This window comes from Sebastes fasciatus, chromosome 5 (genome assembly GCF_043250625.1).
Source record: "Sebastes fasciatus isolate fSebFas1 chromosome 5, fSebFas1.pri, whole genome shotgun sequence".
NCBI lineage: Eukaryota > Metazoa > Chordata > Actinopteri > Perciformes > Sebastidae > Sebastes > Sebastes fasciatus.
Window position 1 is genome coordinate 23,771,595 of NC_133799.1, and position 19,681 is coordinate 23,791,275.

A 19,681-nucleotide genomic window follows, 5' to 3' on the forward strand; every position below is an offset into this window, starting at 1 on the left:
AAACCTTTTATTTATTGGCTCAATTAAACCATACATGTATTTTGTTCTCCAGGATACAAAATAATTATACAATGCATTATGCGTCATACAATGTCAATGAATAACACAACAACACATGCCATAACATAAACATAATATGTAAATCCAAAAGCAATATTTTTTATGTGAGGGAAAAAATAAATAAATAAATACAAATTTAAAACAACACTCCAAGTGTATTTTGTACAAAAATGTTTGTTTGGCAATGATTTTAATATTTCAGTAACAAAATCAACGCACGAGAAATTTTATTTTTGCTTTATAATATTTTTTACCATTTTTATATTAAATGTACATCCTTGACTTTGGATTCTTTTTTGTTATTTTATTTACATTGTTTTCTTATTTACATTTCACAATGTAGTTGTTTTTTATTGATTTTATACTGTTGCACAATGGTAGAATGTGATGATGCACAGGGTAAAGGTCATGACCAAAGGCGTTATCCACGGTCTAATCTAGAAAACATTTTAGGCGAGGATAAAAATGTGTATTTTTCCTTTGGTTCATCACAATTTACTCAGACATAGTAACAGTCACAATGTTACTAACACTGGGGATGAATTATCTGAGGTCTTACCTATCCATAGAGATCAAGATCATGCATATAGACCTGGTAGTTGTGGAGCTATTCTTGATTTATTTTGGGTATGTCTGTCTAGGTCAGAGGTCTGCAACCTGCGGCTCCGGAGCCACATGCGGCGCTTTAGCCCCTCTCCAGTGGCTCCCTGTAAATTAAAAAAATGGAAATAAATAACTATTTTTTTATTTACATTTTCATTTTTATTTATCATTGTTGTAGGTCTATAGTAAGACAGTACGACGGAGTATTAGGGCCACATTCAGGAAAAAAAAAATCTGAGATTTCGAGAATAAAGTCATAATATTATAAAGTAATTTTACGTGTTATTTTCTTTTTTTTCCTCGTAAAGTTATGACTTTATTCTCGTAATATTACGACTTTTTTTCTCATAAAGTTATGACTTTATTCTCATAATAGTACGACTTTTTTCCCCCGTAAAATTATGATTTTATTCTGGATATCTCAGATTGTTTTTCCCTAAATGTGACCCTAATACTCCGTCGTACATTTGCTCTTTGGCCCTCACTGCATTAGACCTATATACTATATACTAAGGCTATAAACTGTGTTACCTTCATCACAATGCTCAAATGTTTTGCGGCTCTAGACAGATTTTTTTTTCTTTGCCTAAAATGTCTCTTTTGATAGTAAAGGTTGCTGACCCCTGGTCTAGGTGAACCACACCTTCCAGCACCCTATAGGGCTTAAGAGGTTAAAGACTGATAATCATTACCTGGCAGAGAACCAGAGAGAACACAACATTCTGTTCTTAATATTGAGAGATAAATTGTTACAGTTAAAACAATCACTTATCTTGATGAGTTCTTGATTTAATACTTTGTTTTTTTTAGTGTTTTTTTTGTTGTAAAAAACTGTTGTGTCATCAGCACATGCATGCTCCGTGTGGGTACTGTAGGTGTCAGGCTTCCTACTGAATAACCATCACGGCACAGAGTCAAACCCACTGACTATTTTGAACAGAGAACACGTGGCAGAGAGAGAGAGAGAGAGAGAGAGAGAGAGAGAGAGAGAGAGAGAGACTCACTCTCACTCCTCCTTCAGTCCCTCCAGCCACGCACACACTGGCAGAGCAGAGCTGCTGTCTGTCTGTCTGTCTGTCTGCGGAGGCTTGTTGTACAGTAGCTGCTGCCTTCCTGCCTTCCTGCCTGCTTGGATTATAAACTGCTCCCTTAAACTCTCAGATCGGACGGTGAAAGAGACAGAAAGCAGAGTCCTGTTCTTCTTCTCTCAGTGTAGGACAGAGAGGACAGAGATGATGGAGACCAAACTGTGGATTGCTCTTGTTGCTCTGCTGCTGGTTAACCTGGGATCTACTACTGGACCTGGTGGGTTTCATTGGCTTCTTTCTTCCATTGACTTTGGTTTCGTTTATGGTTTCCAGTCATACTGGTTTACTGTACCACACACACACACACACACACACATACACACACTAATCTCACCTGCCTACATTACATTTACTCAAGTACTGTACTTAAGTATAATTTTGAGGTACTTGTACTTTACTTGAGTATTTATATTTGATGTTACTTTATACGTCTACTCCACTACATGGCAGAGGGAAATACTGTACTGTTTACTCCACTACATTTATCTGATATTTTGCAGATTCAGGTTAGTATACAAAATATAATTGACAAATTAATGATGATGTATTATTATAGATTACCGAAAGTATATCATTTTGTTGGGCACTCCTGGGCACTGCCAAGGTGCCCTTGAGCAGGGCACTGACCGAAGCTAAATTTCACTGTGCTGTGTACAATGTGTGACATTAAAAGTTGATTTGCATTTACTTTACATTTACAATTTGAGGTACTTGTACTTTAGTTGAGTATTTTTATTTGATGCTACTTTATACTTCTACTCCACTACATTGCAGAAGGAAATATTGTACTTTTTACTCCACTACATTTAACTGATAGCTTTAGTTATTTTGCAGATTCAGGTTAGTATACAAAATATAATTGACAAAAAATAATGATGATGTATTATTATAGATTACCGGAAGTATGTCAATTTGTTGAAATGAGCTCCACCTTTACCAGCTGCAACATTAAAGTCACATTAATGCATTAATAATTATAATCCAGTTATATAAAATGTATTATTCTGAAATGGACCACTCTGCATAATGAGTACTTTTACTTTTGGCACTTTAAGTATATTTTGATGTCAAATGTAAATGTAAATCAGGTTTTATCATCACACAGTACATTGTACAAACACAACACAAAACAGTGAAATTTACTCCATTTAACCCATCCCAGTATTGGGAGCAGTGGGCAGCTACTGTATAGTGTCGGGGGAGCAGTTTGTGTTCGTTTTGGGTCTTAAGCGTCTCTTTTTGGTAATTTTGCGTGTCTTTGTAGATGTTTTGCGTCTCTTTGTCGTCATGTTCTATCTCTTTTTAGTCATTCTGCGTCTCTGTGGTCGTATTCTGCCTTTGTTTGGTAGTATTGGGTCTCTTTCTAGACATTTTGCGTTTCTTTGTCATCGTATCCTGTCTCTTTTTAGTCGTTTTGCATCTCTGTGGTCGTATCCGGCCTTTGATTCGTAGTATTGGGTCTCTTTTTAGTCATTTTATGTCTCTTTTTAGTCGTTTTGTGTCTCTGTGGTCGTATCCTGTCTTTGTTTGGTAGTTTAGTGTCTCTTTTTAAGCCGTTTTGAGTCTCTGTGGTCATATTCAGTCTTTTTTTGGTAGTCAAGTGCCTTGCTCAAGGGCACCCCGGCAATGCCCAGGAGACCCAGCTACCAGTCCACAGCGGACAGCACTACTTGGTCCACTTGAACTGGCGACCCTCCGGTTCCCAAGCCAAGTTCCTACGGACTGAGCTACTGCCGCCCCAAGCTTATATTGTCAAATGGTAGTGGTGGATTTGAACCCGTAACTCATGAGATAGTGGGGCTGTAATCCAGCACCCTAGACCTACAGTACATTTTGACTGCAGGACGTTTTACTTGTAACAGAGTATTTCTACACTGTGGTACTGATACGTGAGTACTTCCTCCACCGCTGCGGGCACCTGTGGTGTTTTTGAACCGAGATCTCAGAAGTGAAGTGATTTCACAGTCTGAAGTTGTTACACCATAAAGAGACGGCTGGGTGTGAATTTGTTCCTCTTGTGTGTGTTTTCTTCTTTCAACCCTCTTTGAGATGAAGTAGACAAACTCTCTCCTCCTCCAGTCAATATGTTTCATACTGCTTTCATATCACAGCCTCATTTAATTTAGTTTTTTTTCTTTTGAGCCTCTGCTATTTGTTTTAACAGCCTCACACTTTATCTGTCACATCACTTCCTCCCTCCCCCTCTCATCTCCTCTCCTCTCTGCTTCTTCCTCATTCTGCTTGCATTACATTTACACTCCTCTCACACATCCTGCACTCTTACCCACCTTCCGCTTCCTCTCCTGCTTCTAAACACGTTCTCTCCTCCTCCTCCTCCTCTCTCTTTCTCTCCATCAGTGCCTCGCACATAAAAGCAAAATGAGACTATTGACATTTGAACAGATTTTATTGGGCAGAACTGTCCCATCAGCTCCTCCAGTTGAAGTCCAGATGAATAGAAACCAGCTCGCCTCCACCGGAGGACGTTTATTGGCTGTAAATGAGCAGGATAGTACATTGTGATAAATGACACCTCTAACTATGTGCAGCAGCACACTGTCATTTTACTGGCTTCATGCTAATTGGCTTCCTCTGTAGTGCAGCGTGGAGGCTTTATGAACTGATTTTAAAGCAGAGCTACCAGACTTTATAAAGTACGTTGATTGCATGGGGCTGTATTTGCATATATAGAGATGGAATCAAAACCAGGATGTTAGTCAGAGACAACTACTGACTTGTAGTCAAATACATATACAAATACATTCTCTCGTTTCTGTTAACGGTAAAACAAACCTTCAATTTCTGATGATAAAACAAAATCCCTCTGAAGAACATTTAAAAATATCCAATCTTTCTCTGTTCTGACATTATTATTATTATACGGTTTCAAAAGCCTTTTTTTGTTTCACTCTTAACTTCACCGGCCGTCTTTCTAACATTTTCACATTTTCTCTCTAAAAGTTATCTAACTGTAGTTAAGTGTGAGATGTTCAGTAGCCTAGATAAAACAAACGTAACACAGTCTTTAATGCACAAAATATGAAAATAATATACAAACATCTAAATAGAAAAATCCCGGTTATGATATGCAATAATAAAAATACTGTATGATACATCTAAAAGTGGAAAAAGTTCAAATTTAAAACTCATAAAAGTTATTTATTGTCTCATTTCGTCTGTTATTTCTGAAGATGAAGTCCATCTCATGTTTCATCATTTGTTATATAACAATTTAAAAATGCACAGATTATGAGATAGTGGGCCCCTGGGTACAGACATGTAAAGAGCCCCAACCCCTCCTACATAAGAACAAGAGCCACACATTCAAAGACAAATATTTTTGGTCATTTTGCATCTCTTTGTCGTCATATTCCATCTCTTTTTAGCCATTTTGCATCTTTGTGGTCGTATTCTGTCCTTTTTTGGTAGTTTTGCGTCTCTTTGTCATCATATTCTGTCTCTTTTTGGTCGTTTTCCATCGCTTTGTTTCAGTATCCGGTCTCTTTGTGGTTGTTTTGCGTCTCTTTGAAGATGTTTTGCGCCTCTTTGTTGTTGTATCCTGTCTCTTTTTGTTTTTTTTGTGTCACTTTGTGACTTTCCAACAAGAAATGTTAGCAGTAACTTCAAACAGAGGCTCTGGCCCAGGGGCCTCCTACTGTAACCTGTTGGGCCCCGGGACCTGAGCCCAGTCAGTTCAATAATCTGTTCATGAATTTAAAGACTACTTCTTTAAGTAATATGCCCTTTATTTCTGATAAGTTCTTCTGGTTGGATGATTCTAAAATAAATGAGTTCTTTGTTTGTAATGTTATCTGTTATTATTTATGTTCCTTTCTAACACATGTACAGTCCTTTGGTGTCTTATAGAAGTCCACGTGGGCTGCATGACAGAAAATAACATAACTAACTAACATAGTGAATTTAGGTCTCTCACATGCAGCATAATAAGACAGAATAGGACTGGAAAGGAATTTGAGAGGCGAGAAGCATGACATGCAGCGTGAGAGGTCACACAACGGTTGGCAGTAAACACCTGAAATAAGTCCAGATGAAAAGGCCACGGAGAGCGTGCACGGAGCTGTCTCCAGCTTTTTCAATCATGTGCAGTGTGAAACCGAGGCTTAGGGGATTTTACGGTAGCAGTTAGACGGGTTTCACACAGAAGGTATTACTGATAGGCACGTCCAGCGTCGAGCGCAGACATCTGCTCGCAGAGAAACTGTTGGCTGTACTTCCCCCAGGTACGCATATGCTGCATTGGTAGGACCCTGTAATATCTGGAGAGAGGAGTGTGCAACAGAGGAAACAGTGCTTCTCTTTATGAATCCACTCTGCACACACACACAGACACACATACGTACAACATACTACTCCAGCATTTGACCTGCGCAGCTCTAATGGAGCTAAAGTGAGGGAACAAGGCCAGTATTATACAGCCGAGCAGCACCTCCGTCTATTTATGAGTGGGTCTGTTTTTGTATCATTTAGAGTTCAAACAGGTCTCTCTCTCTCTCTCTCTCTCTCTATCTCTCTCTGTATGTGTGCTGATGAGCTGAGTGAGTGATTATGGAGGTAATGAAAGGCATCATGGCAGTGTGTTACTGAGCGGTAATGACATTACAGTACAGTGCTCTGGTCTTCATCAAAGGGAAGCAGGTAGAAACAGAAATGGAGACTTAGACAGTAAAGAGATCAAGAGGGAGGAGAGAGCGAGAGAGGGATTAAAGGGATATTACGTCAAAGACCAAAGGTTCCTCACGTCACACGAGGACTGCAGTAGATGTCATGCAGAGTAAAAGTGTTTGTTTTGTGCTCTGAAATGATGTTTTACAGTAGAGCTGCCCCCTCTTAGTTGAATTAGTCGAATAATCGGTTGTTTTGGTCTTAGTGAACTAAGATTTCTTTGGTTGATTAGTCATTTTTTATTCTATTTTCGTGCTGAATGATTATTTCCAAGAAATTAATGAGCACATCTCTGGTAAACACAAGATTTAAAGTGGTGCTTTTGTGTGATTCTTTGTCAAGAAACTCAGTTTGACAGATCTGTCGATTAAATCAACTAATCGATTAGTCAACAAAATTGTATGAGTGTTAGTCCGCTAAGACTTTCTTTGGTCGAGGACAGCCCTAGTTTACAGTAATGTGACTATGTTGTGCTTCATTGCAATTCTCAGTATCCATTCAGTGGTTCCCTACCTGGGGGTCAGGTGCCCCAAAAGGTCTTAACGGCCTGACACATTGGTGTCAGCCAATGGTTGGGCTGTCGGTGAGCGTCGGTCGGTCCAGTTTTTTGCAATGCGTCCCGGACCATTGGCACTAGTCGACCAGCCGGGTCGCACTAAATGGCATGTGAATGACAGGGTAATCGCAAGTAATTTCGCGTGCAATAAGAACGCAGTTCTTGCTTTTGGCGTGTCCTTTGTACGCCATGTAGTCTGTATTGACTGCAATGTAAACACATTGCAGTCATTTTAAGCCCAACCATTTTGTTTTTCCTAAATCTATCTCAGTAGTTTTGTTGCGTGGCGTAAAAATGACACGCAAAAATGTGTTCTCATGACACGCGGAATGTCCTTGTAATGTTGTGGTATTTATATACTTTCCCATGAACCGCCACCTGTTGGTATAAAGAGCTATTTCATCTCACACACACGTACGTGCTAACTGGCTGTCGGCTGTAGTCTTTAAGGTGTGTTCAAGTGCAACTTTTTGGCAAAGACAAAAGGAGATGTGAGGCAACGCAGCAGTCGGCCTTCGTCGCCGTTAGTTCTTTGATGTCGGTTTGGAGTCTTTAAGATATATGAGGAGTTATGACATGATTAACAAGATAGGAAATAAGCATATTTTTGCAACACAAATTATGTTTTTTCATGAGGAAGCTCTGGATAGTTTTCAGGTCTCTAAAAACATGCTCACAACTCAAGGGGCCACTACTCACTTTAAAAGGTCGTGAACCAAAATGGTCACCGCATTTAGCTCCTGATGCAAAAGAAAATCAGGATTTGCAAAGTAAATATGACACATTATCTCTTTGTCCAACACTTTAGCAAGACAAACTCCTGTTTCCTTCAGTGAAGCTGCTCACTGATCGATAGAAGACTCCGGATGTACTGATGTAACTCTATACAGTGCTTTGTCGAAAGCAGTGCAGCAGTAACTTTCCCTGGATGAATAATATATGTGTTACAATTTCCATTTTTACGAATTATTGTTTGGATAAACAGCGGCCTGTGCTGACTAAATTGATTCAGATGGCTTTGCAGTGTGCACACTGTTTGCCTGGAATAATGAGCTGTTAATGACTCAGAGAGGACATGATGACCAGAGACTGACCATTATCCACATGTGACTCTCCTCATCAGATGATGAACACCCTGCTGCCTCCTCTGCTTCAGAAAGTACTCCTGTTGGTGAGGCGGCTCCTGGTGGTGAGGCGGCTCCTGAGGCTCCGACTCTGCCTGGTTCTAGTCTGGACCCCATCGCTCCTGTTACTACTGCACCGTCACTGAACGGCTCTGACACAAACACAAGTTCAGGAAGAACCAGCACTTTGAGTACCAGCACAGCTGAAGAAGAGGAAACCATCCCTGTGACACCCGAACCAAAGAACGATAATGGTAACTATGCAACTCCGTGTTCTTAATGCTGTTATTCACTATAAGAAAACACAACGACAGACTGATGGAAGACTGAATGAGTCACTTGACTAGTCAACTCTGTGGCAAACACAAAGATGATCTGATGTAGTAGGTTTGCCAGTAGGGAGGTTTTTTATGAGGGGTGGAAGTAACAAAAATGAAATGATTAACCCTCTGGGGTCTAAGACATTTTTTGCTATTTTTGGTCCGCCTGGTCTCCTCTTATAAAAATGACTCTAGAATCTCAACACTGTATTGCACAATCATGACAGTTACATATTTTTTTTCAGTACAAACTTGGCTATCAGAATATGTAGGCTGCAGTGATGTCACATGAATGTATAAATTATTAAAATGAACATAAAGACAAGCAAAAAAATAAAACAGAAATTAAATCTCACAGAAATGTATTCAAACCACACAGAGAACAATAAGGAACAAGGTTTTAACCTTTTGAAAAATGTTCTCCCAAGTCTCGGGAATCAGGGGAAAAATAATTATCATTCTAACCAACACACATCCAAAGATATTTATATTTTTCACAGAGACATCCTGGCGTTTTTCTGTCAATTTTTCTACAAAAAGTTAGCTCACAGAAGACTTTCATTGTTGGATTTATTACTTTTATGAAGTCTCTGAAAAAACACTGTTGTTCCAAGCTGGAATACAAACTGTTGAAAGGAATACAATCGATCCCGGTGATGATGAAGCAGCATTTAAGTTAAAGTTAGTCTCTACACCGCAGCGTTCCGGAGATATTCTAAAAAGAGTAACTAAAGTACTTTTCTGTCGTATACATTATCAAGTCAAGATATATTTAAAGCCGATTTGACTAAAAAAGTCGTGATATGATGAAAACAGAGCCATGGTCCATCATTTTCCCCGTCTTACATTCCTCATTCATCATTCACAACACAAAATGGCCATTTATAATTTAAGGAAAGTAGCCTCAAGGGTGGAAGTAACAAAAAATAATTGAAGAAAAGGGAACTGATGAAAATGTATGTGAATTGAAAAATAGAGTGATAAATTGTTAATCTGATAAACTTGATTGAGATTTTATTTGAAACAGTGTTGATCTGACAATCAACCATCATTCACAACACCCAGCTGACATTTATTGTTTACAGCTTACAATTTTGGTTACTTCTGCCCAAAACGTCAATCAAAAATCACGCCCACTGACTGATTCATTCATTTTTCATTTTTCAGGCAATAGTAACAAAGATTGTATGCTGTAAACGATAAAAGTCAGCTGGGTATTGTGAATGATGGTCAACAATTGATTATCAGATCAACACTGTTTCAAATAAAATTCAATTCAATTCATTGTTTTCAATTCACAGACATTTTCATCACTTCCCTTTTCTTCAGTTAATTGTTTGTTACTTCCACCCTTGAGGCCACTTTCCTTAAATGACAAAATGGCAATTTTGTGTTGTGCATGATGAATGTAAGATGGTGAAAATGATGAAACATGGCTCTGTTTTCATCAAATCACTTGATAATTTATTTCTTCATGTTTCAATTCACATCCATTTTCATCACCTTCATTTTTATTGATTAATTTGTGTTACTGCCACCTCTCACAGTTTGTCACACTGTAGCAGCAGCAGCAGGTGGCTCAGCGTTTAGGAGCTATATTTAACAAAGTCCTTATCTCTGTTTTCCACGTCCAGAAGTGGGCCACAGAGTGAGCGACTGGGTTAACGTGTTGACAGTCAGCTCAGCCTGCTTTTGAAAAAAAACCTGGAGCACAGAGAAGGAAAGACCGTCTCAGATGGTGTAAGAAGAAACTAAAAAGAGTCGAATTAAGAAGATATAGCCTATAATCTGTTGGGAGAGCTCACAGAAAGTGAAATATACTGAGAGACAAGGTGGTTGGTGTTGAGGAGAGGAGGGAAGTGATTAAATGCTGTGTGACTTTTCACAACGGGGTGTGAAAGGTAGAAGTGAAACACCCCCCCCCCCCCCCCCCCCACAGGCACACACACGCATCTCCTCTCTCTCACAAAAACACACCGCTGGTTCACACATTAGACTCACATACATATTCACACAAGACACATTTTTAGGCACTTTTTTGAAAAAGCAGTTCATGTTAGAGTACTGTTGTTGCATGTTCTCAACTTTAAGGTTGAGATATTAGACTTTTAGTTTTCTGCCTCCACCCAGTAGGGAACGGGAATCACGGAGCATTCTGGGGCAACGCCATTTTTGGAGGGTAGCGTACAGAGCTACGGTAGACTGTCATTATACTGTATGTCACAGATCTATTCATCTGTCATATGCCAATCAGCCCTGTAGCAACACTGCGGAAAATTAGTATTGAAACAGTTAAAAAAATTCAATATCGATACTTTTTTTTTTCAAGTTTTAACTCTTTAATTACAAATCATTTTCATCACTTAACATTTTTGCCGACCATTTAACTGCAACTCTTTTTTTTTGGGGTGTATCTATTTGTTTCCTTTTTTTTATTTGGAGTCATTGACACTGTACATGTTCAAGGGATGTGCATGTTCGTAGCATGATGTGGTGAGAAACATATGCTTAAAAGAGTGTTTCCATTTTATTTTTTAAGTGTACATATACAACAAATATTGTGCCCACCCATCCCCATATATTTACTGTATATACATACATACATATACTTTGATATTTTTAGCAACACTAGAGTGGACTATTTCTCAGGTAGAAAGAAGTTCCAGTGAATCTTTCAATGGTCTGAGCACCACAAACTAAATTCTCTTTACCTCCATCGTATTGGAGTGGAGGCAGAAATCTCAGAGAGGAATATCGTAAACTTACCGTACGTAAATCCCATTCTTGTGAACACGATATCTCAAACTTCAACTTGGACTCAAGGGTGGACTGATTAGAATTTGGTGGTCAAAGGTCAAAGGTCAAGGTCACTGTGACCCCACAAAACATGTTTTTGGCCATAACTCAAGTATTTATACGCAAATAACAGGATAAAATGTTGAAGTGATGACATTTTGGATGCAAACTGCAACTTGACTGGTTGACGGAGGCAAACAACCGCGAGACGGTAATTCTAATAATGTTGTTTCTTTCTCTTTGTTCAGCTACCACCACCGCCCCCCCCTCGGAGCCTGCCGTTCCTGAAAACAGTGGAAACCCTTCAAATCAGTCACAGCCTTCAGTTCCTCCATCTGGGAGCCACGCCCCCACCTCTCACGCCCCCCCTACCACCACCATCCCCTCCACCACCACCACCCCCATCACCTACCCCATACACTCAGATCACACCACCACTGACACAACGATCACCACGCCACCCACAAGCACGCCACATCATGCTGCACCTCCTGACACCGTTACGCCACCAAAGTCACCCGCTCACAACGAAACACACTCATCCACTTCTGTCCCAACACCTGAGCCAACAACGCCCGAATCTACTACCACTATTACCACCACTACTACTAATACCATCATCATCGCCCAGTCCAGTTCAACATCCAGCACCAGCTCCTCTCAACAGCCCCCCAATCCTGAGTCGACGACGCTCTCATCTCCACAAAGCACTACAAATTCCTCCAGCAAAGCCCACCTGATGACCACCATCAACCCGCCGAGCAGCTCCACCGCCAAACTCCACGTTGACACCCCCTCCCAGCTCAACGTTGGGGATGACAGTAAGTCCACGATATCTTCTGTGTTGGTGTGGATCATAGATATAAAAAAGTAGATATTACGTCATAACTAATTGGATAATCGTCCGCCATGTTACCTGGTTACAATCCCCACCTAAAGGACAGCGACTGGTTATCAGCTGTTCAACAACTAACTGCTTCACCAAAAGGACCAAAGAGACTAGGGAGGCTGGCATCACTTTCCACACATCAGTATAGAGTAGTGTTTTATTTTTTACGTATGGGTCAACTAAAACTACTAAAAGTTAGTGAATTCTCTAACTTTACTGTTAGCTACCAAGCTAAGTCAAAGTTATTGCTGATTGTTAGCTCAACAGCATTGATCTGTTAGATAACCAGACGTTGTTATAATGTTGGCTACGCTAACTTAGCTCAAAGGTAACGTTTAGTAACATTTAGTAACGTTAATATTATAACAAAGTTATTAATATTACCCTAACATTTGACCGCTAAGCAGCTGATTCAATGCCAAAAAACAGCAAAACAGGAAGTGACTGATTGTAATTGCCTGCCTATAGACTATAATACTGAATCTATTTAGGATTTCTACATAAAAGACATTGCTTAATGTAGAATATTGGACACTCAGAATACTAAAGGCAGTTCTAAAGTCAGGCAAAATTGAAAAAATAATATAATTTTCTGCATTATAAATGCACAATTATGAGATTATCTTCATGATTGGAAGCACGATTTGTTCTCTTGGAGCTATAATAATCAAAATTCTACCAAAATCTTATTTTTTTTTGGTTCATTTTAGACAAACACAGTTGTCTTACACTCATAACGTAGGATAAAAAACAGTATTGGTAGAAAAATACAAGGATTACAACAAAATACAACATCACCATAGGTTCCAATTACAGCAAGTTTAAAAGATTGCGTGAGAAAATTTAATACCAACATGCTATTTAGTACACTAAAACAGTATGTGAGATATTTTTTGCATGTCCTTAGTATGAAACCAATAGTATGCAAATTGCATACTATTTGGGGTGATATATTACAGTATGCGATGCCGGACACTACGGTGGTATAAATATCCCACAATGCAATACAGTAGGAAAGACAGTACAATGTTGGCGGACAGCTCTGTAACGCCAATAACGCTTCAATTTAACTGTAGGTATAAGATTTCACTTTGCTGGGTGTGATATGTATTTGAAATGAATTCAGACTTTGATTCTCACAAACCATCGTTTTGGTCACATGAGGTTGGGTTACCATGGTTACGCGCCTCCAACCGGCAACAAGGCTCTCAGGAAGTGACGACGTAAATTACTGCTTAGTGCAAAAAAGACACATACTACTGTTTATTCACACAAAAACATGTTGAACGATATATTGAGTATGCAGTGCATAGTATGTGTTTTTGGACGAAGCCAAACTGTAACCAGGTAAGATTGCCGCCATATGGCTCCATCCTGGAATGAGATAGTCATTAGAACACGTCACATATCATCTATCTATGGTGTGGATATTGACAGAGAGTGAACAACAAAGGCGCCGCTGTTCTTTGTTTTCCAGCACAAGCCAGTCCTCGCCTCTACACACACAAACACACACCACACATCACCCCCCCCGTCTACATCTTCTACAAGCACCGTCACCACCAAGCACTCCACAATTATGGCTCTGTTTGGGGAAAGAGACAGCGGCAGTCATGGGACTGGAGGCCTCAAGAATGCTCTGTTTTCTTTCTTTTTCTGTCTCTCTCCCCCCTCGTCCGTCTGTCTGCTAACTATCTCTACTCTACCTTGAGAGGACTTTGATCGCGATGTCATCGCAAAAAAGGAAGGAAATCTCCTTCTCAAGTTGACCAGCCTGCCTGGATAAAGTTAAAATATAAAGTTTCTCTCTGCTTCTCTGCGTGGTTTTATTAGGCCATGCTTGGCATCTCGCCTCTTTCCATTCGCCAGAGGAACAGAGAGCATTCACTGCTCTGTGGTTGTTGTTTCATTCAACCAGAGGATATATTAAAAAAAAAAAAAACAGCTAAGTTTACAAAATAGTCTTCCATAGCAACGTCCATATTCAGGAATACACTGCAGACACTAAGTCTTCCTGCACAGAGATATATAAAATACAAAGGTCAAGCGTGGTGATGTGGGAGATTAACCAGCAACCTTGGAGACAACTAAAACATACTCATACAATATAAACGGCTTCATTGTAATTCTAAAAATAAATCGTAACATTTTTGCCCTATAAATAAAGTCACTTGCTCGAGTACAGGAAAGCTTAACATAACCATCCTGTGTTTGACATTTCTGTCCTGAGCTACGTGATGAACAATCGAGCTCAACGTGCTGCAGTCGAGTCTATATTTAGTTCCAGTCGCAGCTTTAAACAAGCGTTTAAGAAGCTGAAGTTCTGTTTGCACCATGTTAAGTCAACTCCGTCTCTAACGGTGCATCGCCAGCTTGTTTACTCGTTCAAGGAGGAACGTGCCCTGCTCAAGTGTCTCCTGTGGTTTATTTTTTTTTCCAGTGACGATGGTCCATGACGCGCCCACTTTAGACCCCCTCCTGGCTGGCCTGGTGTCAGCCTTCATCATCACTGCGGTCATCATCACTCTGCTCCTCTTCCTCAAACTGCGCCGGAGAGACAACCGACCAGAGTTCCGCCGGCTGCAGGACCTCCCTATGGTGAGCACGTCCATGACATCCAGGCAACACTTTCACTGCAGCGGTCTCCGCGGGAAATATTCAGTCTGTCAGATGTTGTTGAGCACAGATGTGAGATATACTGTTACGACTTACCAGTGCTGTTATATATAAGTTGTACCTAGTTGCTTTCTTAATGGTTAATTATAGATCAAGAACACAACAACTTCTTGGTTTCAAAGTTGGGGTTAATCCTCCTCCAGTAGGATCCTTCCTTTTGTCTGTTTACCTCTTTAATTAATCAGGAAGACCGGCGACCGCTCCAATGAACATTTAACCTCTGACCTTCTGGAAAACAGCAGCAGAGCATCAGGAACAAAATGCATTCATTAACAACTTATTCATCTTTAAAAGTGCAGACTCTGGGGGAACTCTGGCTCACCCGGTAGAGCGTGCATTTACAGCTGCACTAATAAAGGCAACAAAAGCCCTAAAAAAGATAATCTTGAAAAAAAAAGTGCAGACATATTATGTATAATGGACAAATATGTTCATTCATTTTTATGCCTCCGTGCCGGTGACAGCCGTGGCCGGAAGGCGTTACGTTTTCGGGTTGTCCTGTCCGTCTGTCCCATTCTTGTGAATGCGATTTCGCAGGAACTCCTGGGGGGAATTTATTAAAACTTGGCACAAACATCCACTTGGACTCAAGGATGAACTGATTAGACTTTGGTGGTCAAAGTACAAGGTCATTTTGACCTCACAAAACTTGTTTTTTGGCCATAACTCAAGAATTCGTATGTTAATTATGACAATTTCACACAAATGTCTACAGTAGGAATGCACTGATACTGGATCGGCTATCAGACCGATACTGACTCAAATAGCAGGATCGGGTATCAGTGACAGAGGGGCCGATCTGTTCAATTCAATTCCATATGTATATACTATATATATTATACACTGGAATTTTAATTCCTGTTTAAGTTTCGACCAATTTGCTGCTGCATTAAAAGGGTTTAAACTTGAATTAAAATTCCTATTCATTTTTAAGATTTTTTTACCAAGTTGCGGTAAAAAAAATCGGACACTGGTTAGTTTAGCTTAGCACAAAAAGAGCAACTAGCCTGGAGTCACCACTCGTTGCATTACTCCAGGATGTTACTGTGCCCGGCCAAGAAAAGTGGTCTGGCACATAACCACCTGTAAAGACCCCAATGTTTTTACACTTTGATTAAACAGACAAGATATAAGATGCTTTTTAAAGAGCTTTAGATTTACTGGTAGGCTGATTTTGTTACCTTCGGACAGAGCCAGGCTATCTGTTTCCCCCTGTTTCAAGTCTTTATGCTTAGCTAAGCCAACCAGTTACTGGCTGTAGCAGTTTATCAATCTTCTCATCCAACTCTTGACAAGAAAGTTAATGAGTATTTCCCAAAATGTCCAACTTTTCCTTTGTTAACTTGACTATTAATGAATCACCAGCCATGGAGATTTTTCACAAAGTTGTTCATCTGGCTAAGCTGATCTATAAAACATTCAAGATGATTAATTAACCATCAATTACAACTTATAAACCTTTATAAAAGGTGATTTATTAGAAAGTGGTACCACAAAATCTTTACTAAAAATTGAGCACTTGTGACTACGTAGACTGTGTAAACATACATGTTGGCATGTAATATGTATATTATTCCATTTTCCATCTGTGTAGGACGATATGATGGAGGACACACCCCTGTCCATGTACAGCTACTGATGGAGGCACGACTGAAACACTTTGGCACCCAAATACTCTCCCTTGAATCCAGGCTCATGCTGCAGCGGCTGTCGAACCCGGCCTTTTCTTCCTTAATCTGCACCAAACACAGAGAATCCTGGGTAGGTGTGAGCAAACTTATCTAGATAGCTTACACGCAGGAAAAGACGTGATTGAAGCTGCAATGGACAATGAAGATATCGCCCATGTTGGGGTCCTTTTGGTCTATTTTAGTGCCTGTAATACAAATTAGACCCACGCCTCTGTTGAATACTGTATGTTTAATATTTTTCAGCCCATGTTTTGGGGTGTGGGAGTTGTATAATATAATTTGATTTCCCTAGCGTTGAAAAGGGTAGGTATAAATCAGGAGGCAACATCATTGGTTGTCTAGTCAAACCTGGACACAGATTCAGCCTGTCCTGCCAGACTCTTAGCTGAGGGCACTGGTTTAATTTCCCTGTTAGTGTTAGAAAGTCTGGCCGAAAAAAGTCTGGCTGAGAGGAAAGAAATGAACGTAACAAATGGCCTGATTATAGTGTTAAAAAAAAAGTTGCACTTTACTTTTTCAGGAGTGGGAAAAAATGGACAAATATGTTTGTGTGTGTGAGGAAAATTGCTTGTAAGTGCAGGCATAGCAGAGTGTGTGTTTGTTTGTAGGCGTATGAGTCTGTTAAAGGTGTGTCTGTGTGGATTTTTGAAGGCATGATGGGATATTTAAGTGTTTTCTCTTTTTATTTTCGGTTTCTGTGTTGAAGGTCCTGCTGCCTTTTGGCCTGATTTTGATATTTGTGTGTGTTTTTTTGTTTTGTTTCTTTCCTGGAACCTTGTGTCCAGGAGAGAGTGCCTTACACAGTATAGGAACAGCTCTTTATTGTATATTTATATTCAAACCAACTAACTTCCAGATTTACCAGTCATTCCCAGTGCTTTGTTTGATTCCCATTTAAACGCACGCACACACACACTCCGGTCCGGGTAGCTGCTCCGACTTGCCTGTGTTTGAACACGTAGCCTTGAGCGTGTTCACCATGAGGCGCTCATTCATACGATGACAGTTGCAGACAGAAATTGGCCCAGTGGCCTTTTTCCACACAATGTTGGCATTGTCCTGTGCGTTGTAAATACTACTGATGATTGCATCATGCAAAGACAACTTTATGAAAGTCTTCATCTTAGTTGCTGCTTTAGCGTTCACCAGTCACATATTGTTACACGGACAAGTGTAAGCAAGGCAAGTTCACAAATATTCCATTGATAATACTGTATGTGCTCGGCAAATGTGCAGGAAAATGTGAGTGGAAATGAGACACGTACAGGAAGACGGAACAACCCACGTCGATAGAAATCAGTTGGAGCGAATACTTGAGTTCACTATTCAAATCTTGTGCCATGAATAACTACAGATGTGTGACAAAATAAAGGGGACAGATCATGAAAAAACTATTTTTTTCAGTGCTTGTGCACAAACAGAGTGCCTACCAACCCTGAACAAACTGTTCTTTGTGGGCTGCCTAGATCAGAAAACATGTGATTCAACAAGCCATTCAGATTCGGTTCCCCTTCCTATGTCACGTGCAGCCTCATTAGAACAGTGGTTCCCAACCCATTATCTTATCTCGTATCTAAGAAAAATAAACTTTCTTTAATGAATATAACTCGTCAGTGCCTCTCTCTGCATGCGGCGGGCGGGAGAGCAGTGAAAATGTTGTTTTTGAAAGGCTAAACGCCAAAAAATATGGATTGAAACAGATTATTTAGTTGGATAAAAAACATCATTATCCAACACGGCTACACGCACTGCACTGGAGCTCATACTTGCTGAGGCTATTAAATCGACGAAGGCGACGCCGGAGGAGATGGTCTGTTCGTCCTTTACATGCACAGAGATCTCTCGATGAGGAATTGAACCGTGTTGTGAGGTCGATGCGTGAAATCGATGAGGAAATGCACTTCAGCTTCTTCTGTATGCCCGCTCCCTGTTTTGAGGAGCTGCTGCATCGCATCAAACCATACATTCAACACAAAAGTAATACTAATAATATTAGTGGAGCCTGATCTTTATCTGCGACTGTGCAGAAAAAGTTAAACACAATGTGGCCTACTAAGTTGTAAAAAAAAAAAAATTTGTAGAAATTATTCAGTAAGTGTGTTAGTATGATTTTAGTTGTACATGTGCAAATCTAATTTTGACAACATCAGAGCAGACAAAATCCTGATGCACCCCCTCTGTGACCTTTGGGGCCAGGACCCCAGGTTGGGAACCACTGCATTAGAATATACCGCTCACAGCTTGAGAACTACCTTTGCAAAGGTGCACAATGTTTTTCTTGCAAGCCAATCAGAGCAGACTGGGTTTTTTCAGGAGGGTGGCTTAGAGAGACAGGCACTAAAACACAGCGTTTGGGTTAGTACAGGTATATTCAGACAGACATGAGAAAAATAATGTGTTTATTGAAAATGAAAGCATGTAAACATGTTTTAGTTTAAACCCCAAATACAAGTGCAAACCTGTAAATGAGCATAATATGTCCCCTTTAAAGGAAAAATCAACATAAAATGTCTTCGTAAGGCGTTGGGCTACAATGCTCATAAAATATACACGTCTCTACTGGAGGGATGAACACCTAAAGATATTCCCTCACATACCCTCGAACCCTTGTTTTTTCCTTTTGTCACCCGTCTGTATATCTAGTTCTAAATTATACAATTGAGATTTCTGACATTAGTGTTAAAAAATTGTCTGTAAGTATCCTGAATGCATAATGAGGCTTTGCTGCCATGCAGATGTGGATTATGGACTGTTGGTGTTTTAATGATTAAAGGTATTTTGAAACCGTCCTCTGCATTTCAGATCTCAATTATTATTATTTTCTTTTTTAAAAGGTCCAGTGTGTGGCATTTAGGGGGATCTATTGGCAGAAATGGAATATAATATTAATAAGTATGTTTTCTTTAGTGTATAATCACCTGAAATTAAGAATCATTGTGTTTTCGTTATCTTAGAACGAGCCGTTTACATTTACATGTGGAGCGGGTCGTCTTCAGAGAGCCGGCCGCCATGTTTCTACGTTAATTTGCATTAATGCGTTATTGTTGTGTTAACTTTGACAGCCCTGATAAATAAATAATAAAAGATAAAATAACAATAAATAATAAAATAAAATAACAAGAGACAAAATTAAATTAATAGGATCCCTTCAGTAACTCAAATAATAAGGTTGAAAGTACTGATATATTTAAAAAC

The 19,681-nt window shown here is 39.7% G+C and overlaps 1 protein-coding gene across 2 annotated transcripts; it reads left to right on the top strand.

Annotated features, from left to right (window-relative positions):
• The first annotated feature begins 1,667 nt into the window (after positions 1–1,667).
• On the top strand, positions 1,668–19,275 carry LOC141768040 (uncharacterized). Of its 2 annotated transcripts, none has more exons than XM_074635924.1 (5): positions 1,668–1,968; positions 8,114–8,368; positions 11,479–12,051; positions 14,560–14,717; positions 16,390–19,275. In XM_074635924.1, the coding sequence occupies exons 1-5, from the start codon at positions 1,896–1,898 to the stop codon at positions 16,432–16,434; spliced, it is 1,104 nt and encodes a 367-aa protein (XP_074492025.1). In that variant the 5' UTR covers positions 1,668–1,895; the 3' UTR covers positions 16,435–19,275. The 2 variants fall into 2 exon arrangements, with proteins under 2 accessions (XP_074492025.1, XP_074492026.1); XM_074635925.1 differs by having other exon boundaries at positions 1,669–1,968; positions 8,147–8,368.
• Positions 19,276–19,681: the final 406 nt, after the last annotated feature.

What these genes read in the sequence shown, in the direction of transcription:
- LOC141768040 (XM_074635924.1), top strand. Translation starts at nt 1,896, where the DNA reads ATGATGGAGACCAAACTGTGGATTGCTCTTGTTGCTCTGCTGCTGGTT. An exon ending in GGGATCTACTACTGGACCTG is followed by an intron (nt 1,969 to 8,113) that starts GTGGGTTTCATT and finishes TCTCCTCATCAG; the next exon opens with ATGATGAACACCCTGCTGCC. An exon ending in CGAACCAAAGAACGATAATG is followed by an intron (nt 8,369 to 11,478) that starts GTAACTATGCAA and finishes CTCTTTGTTCAG; the next exon opens with CTACCACCACCGCCCCCCCC.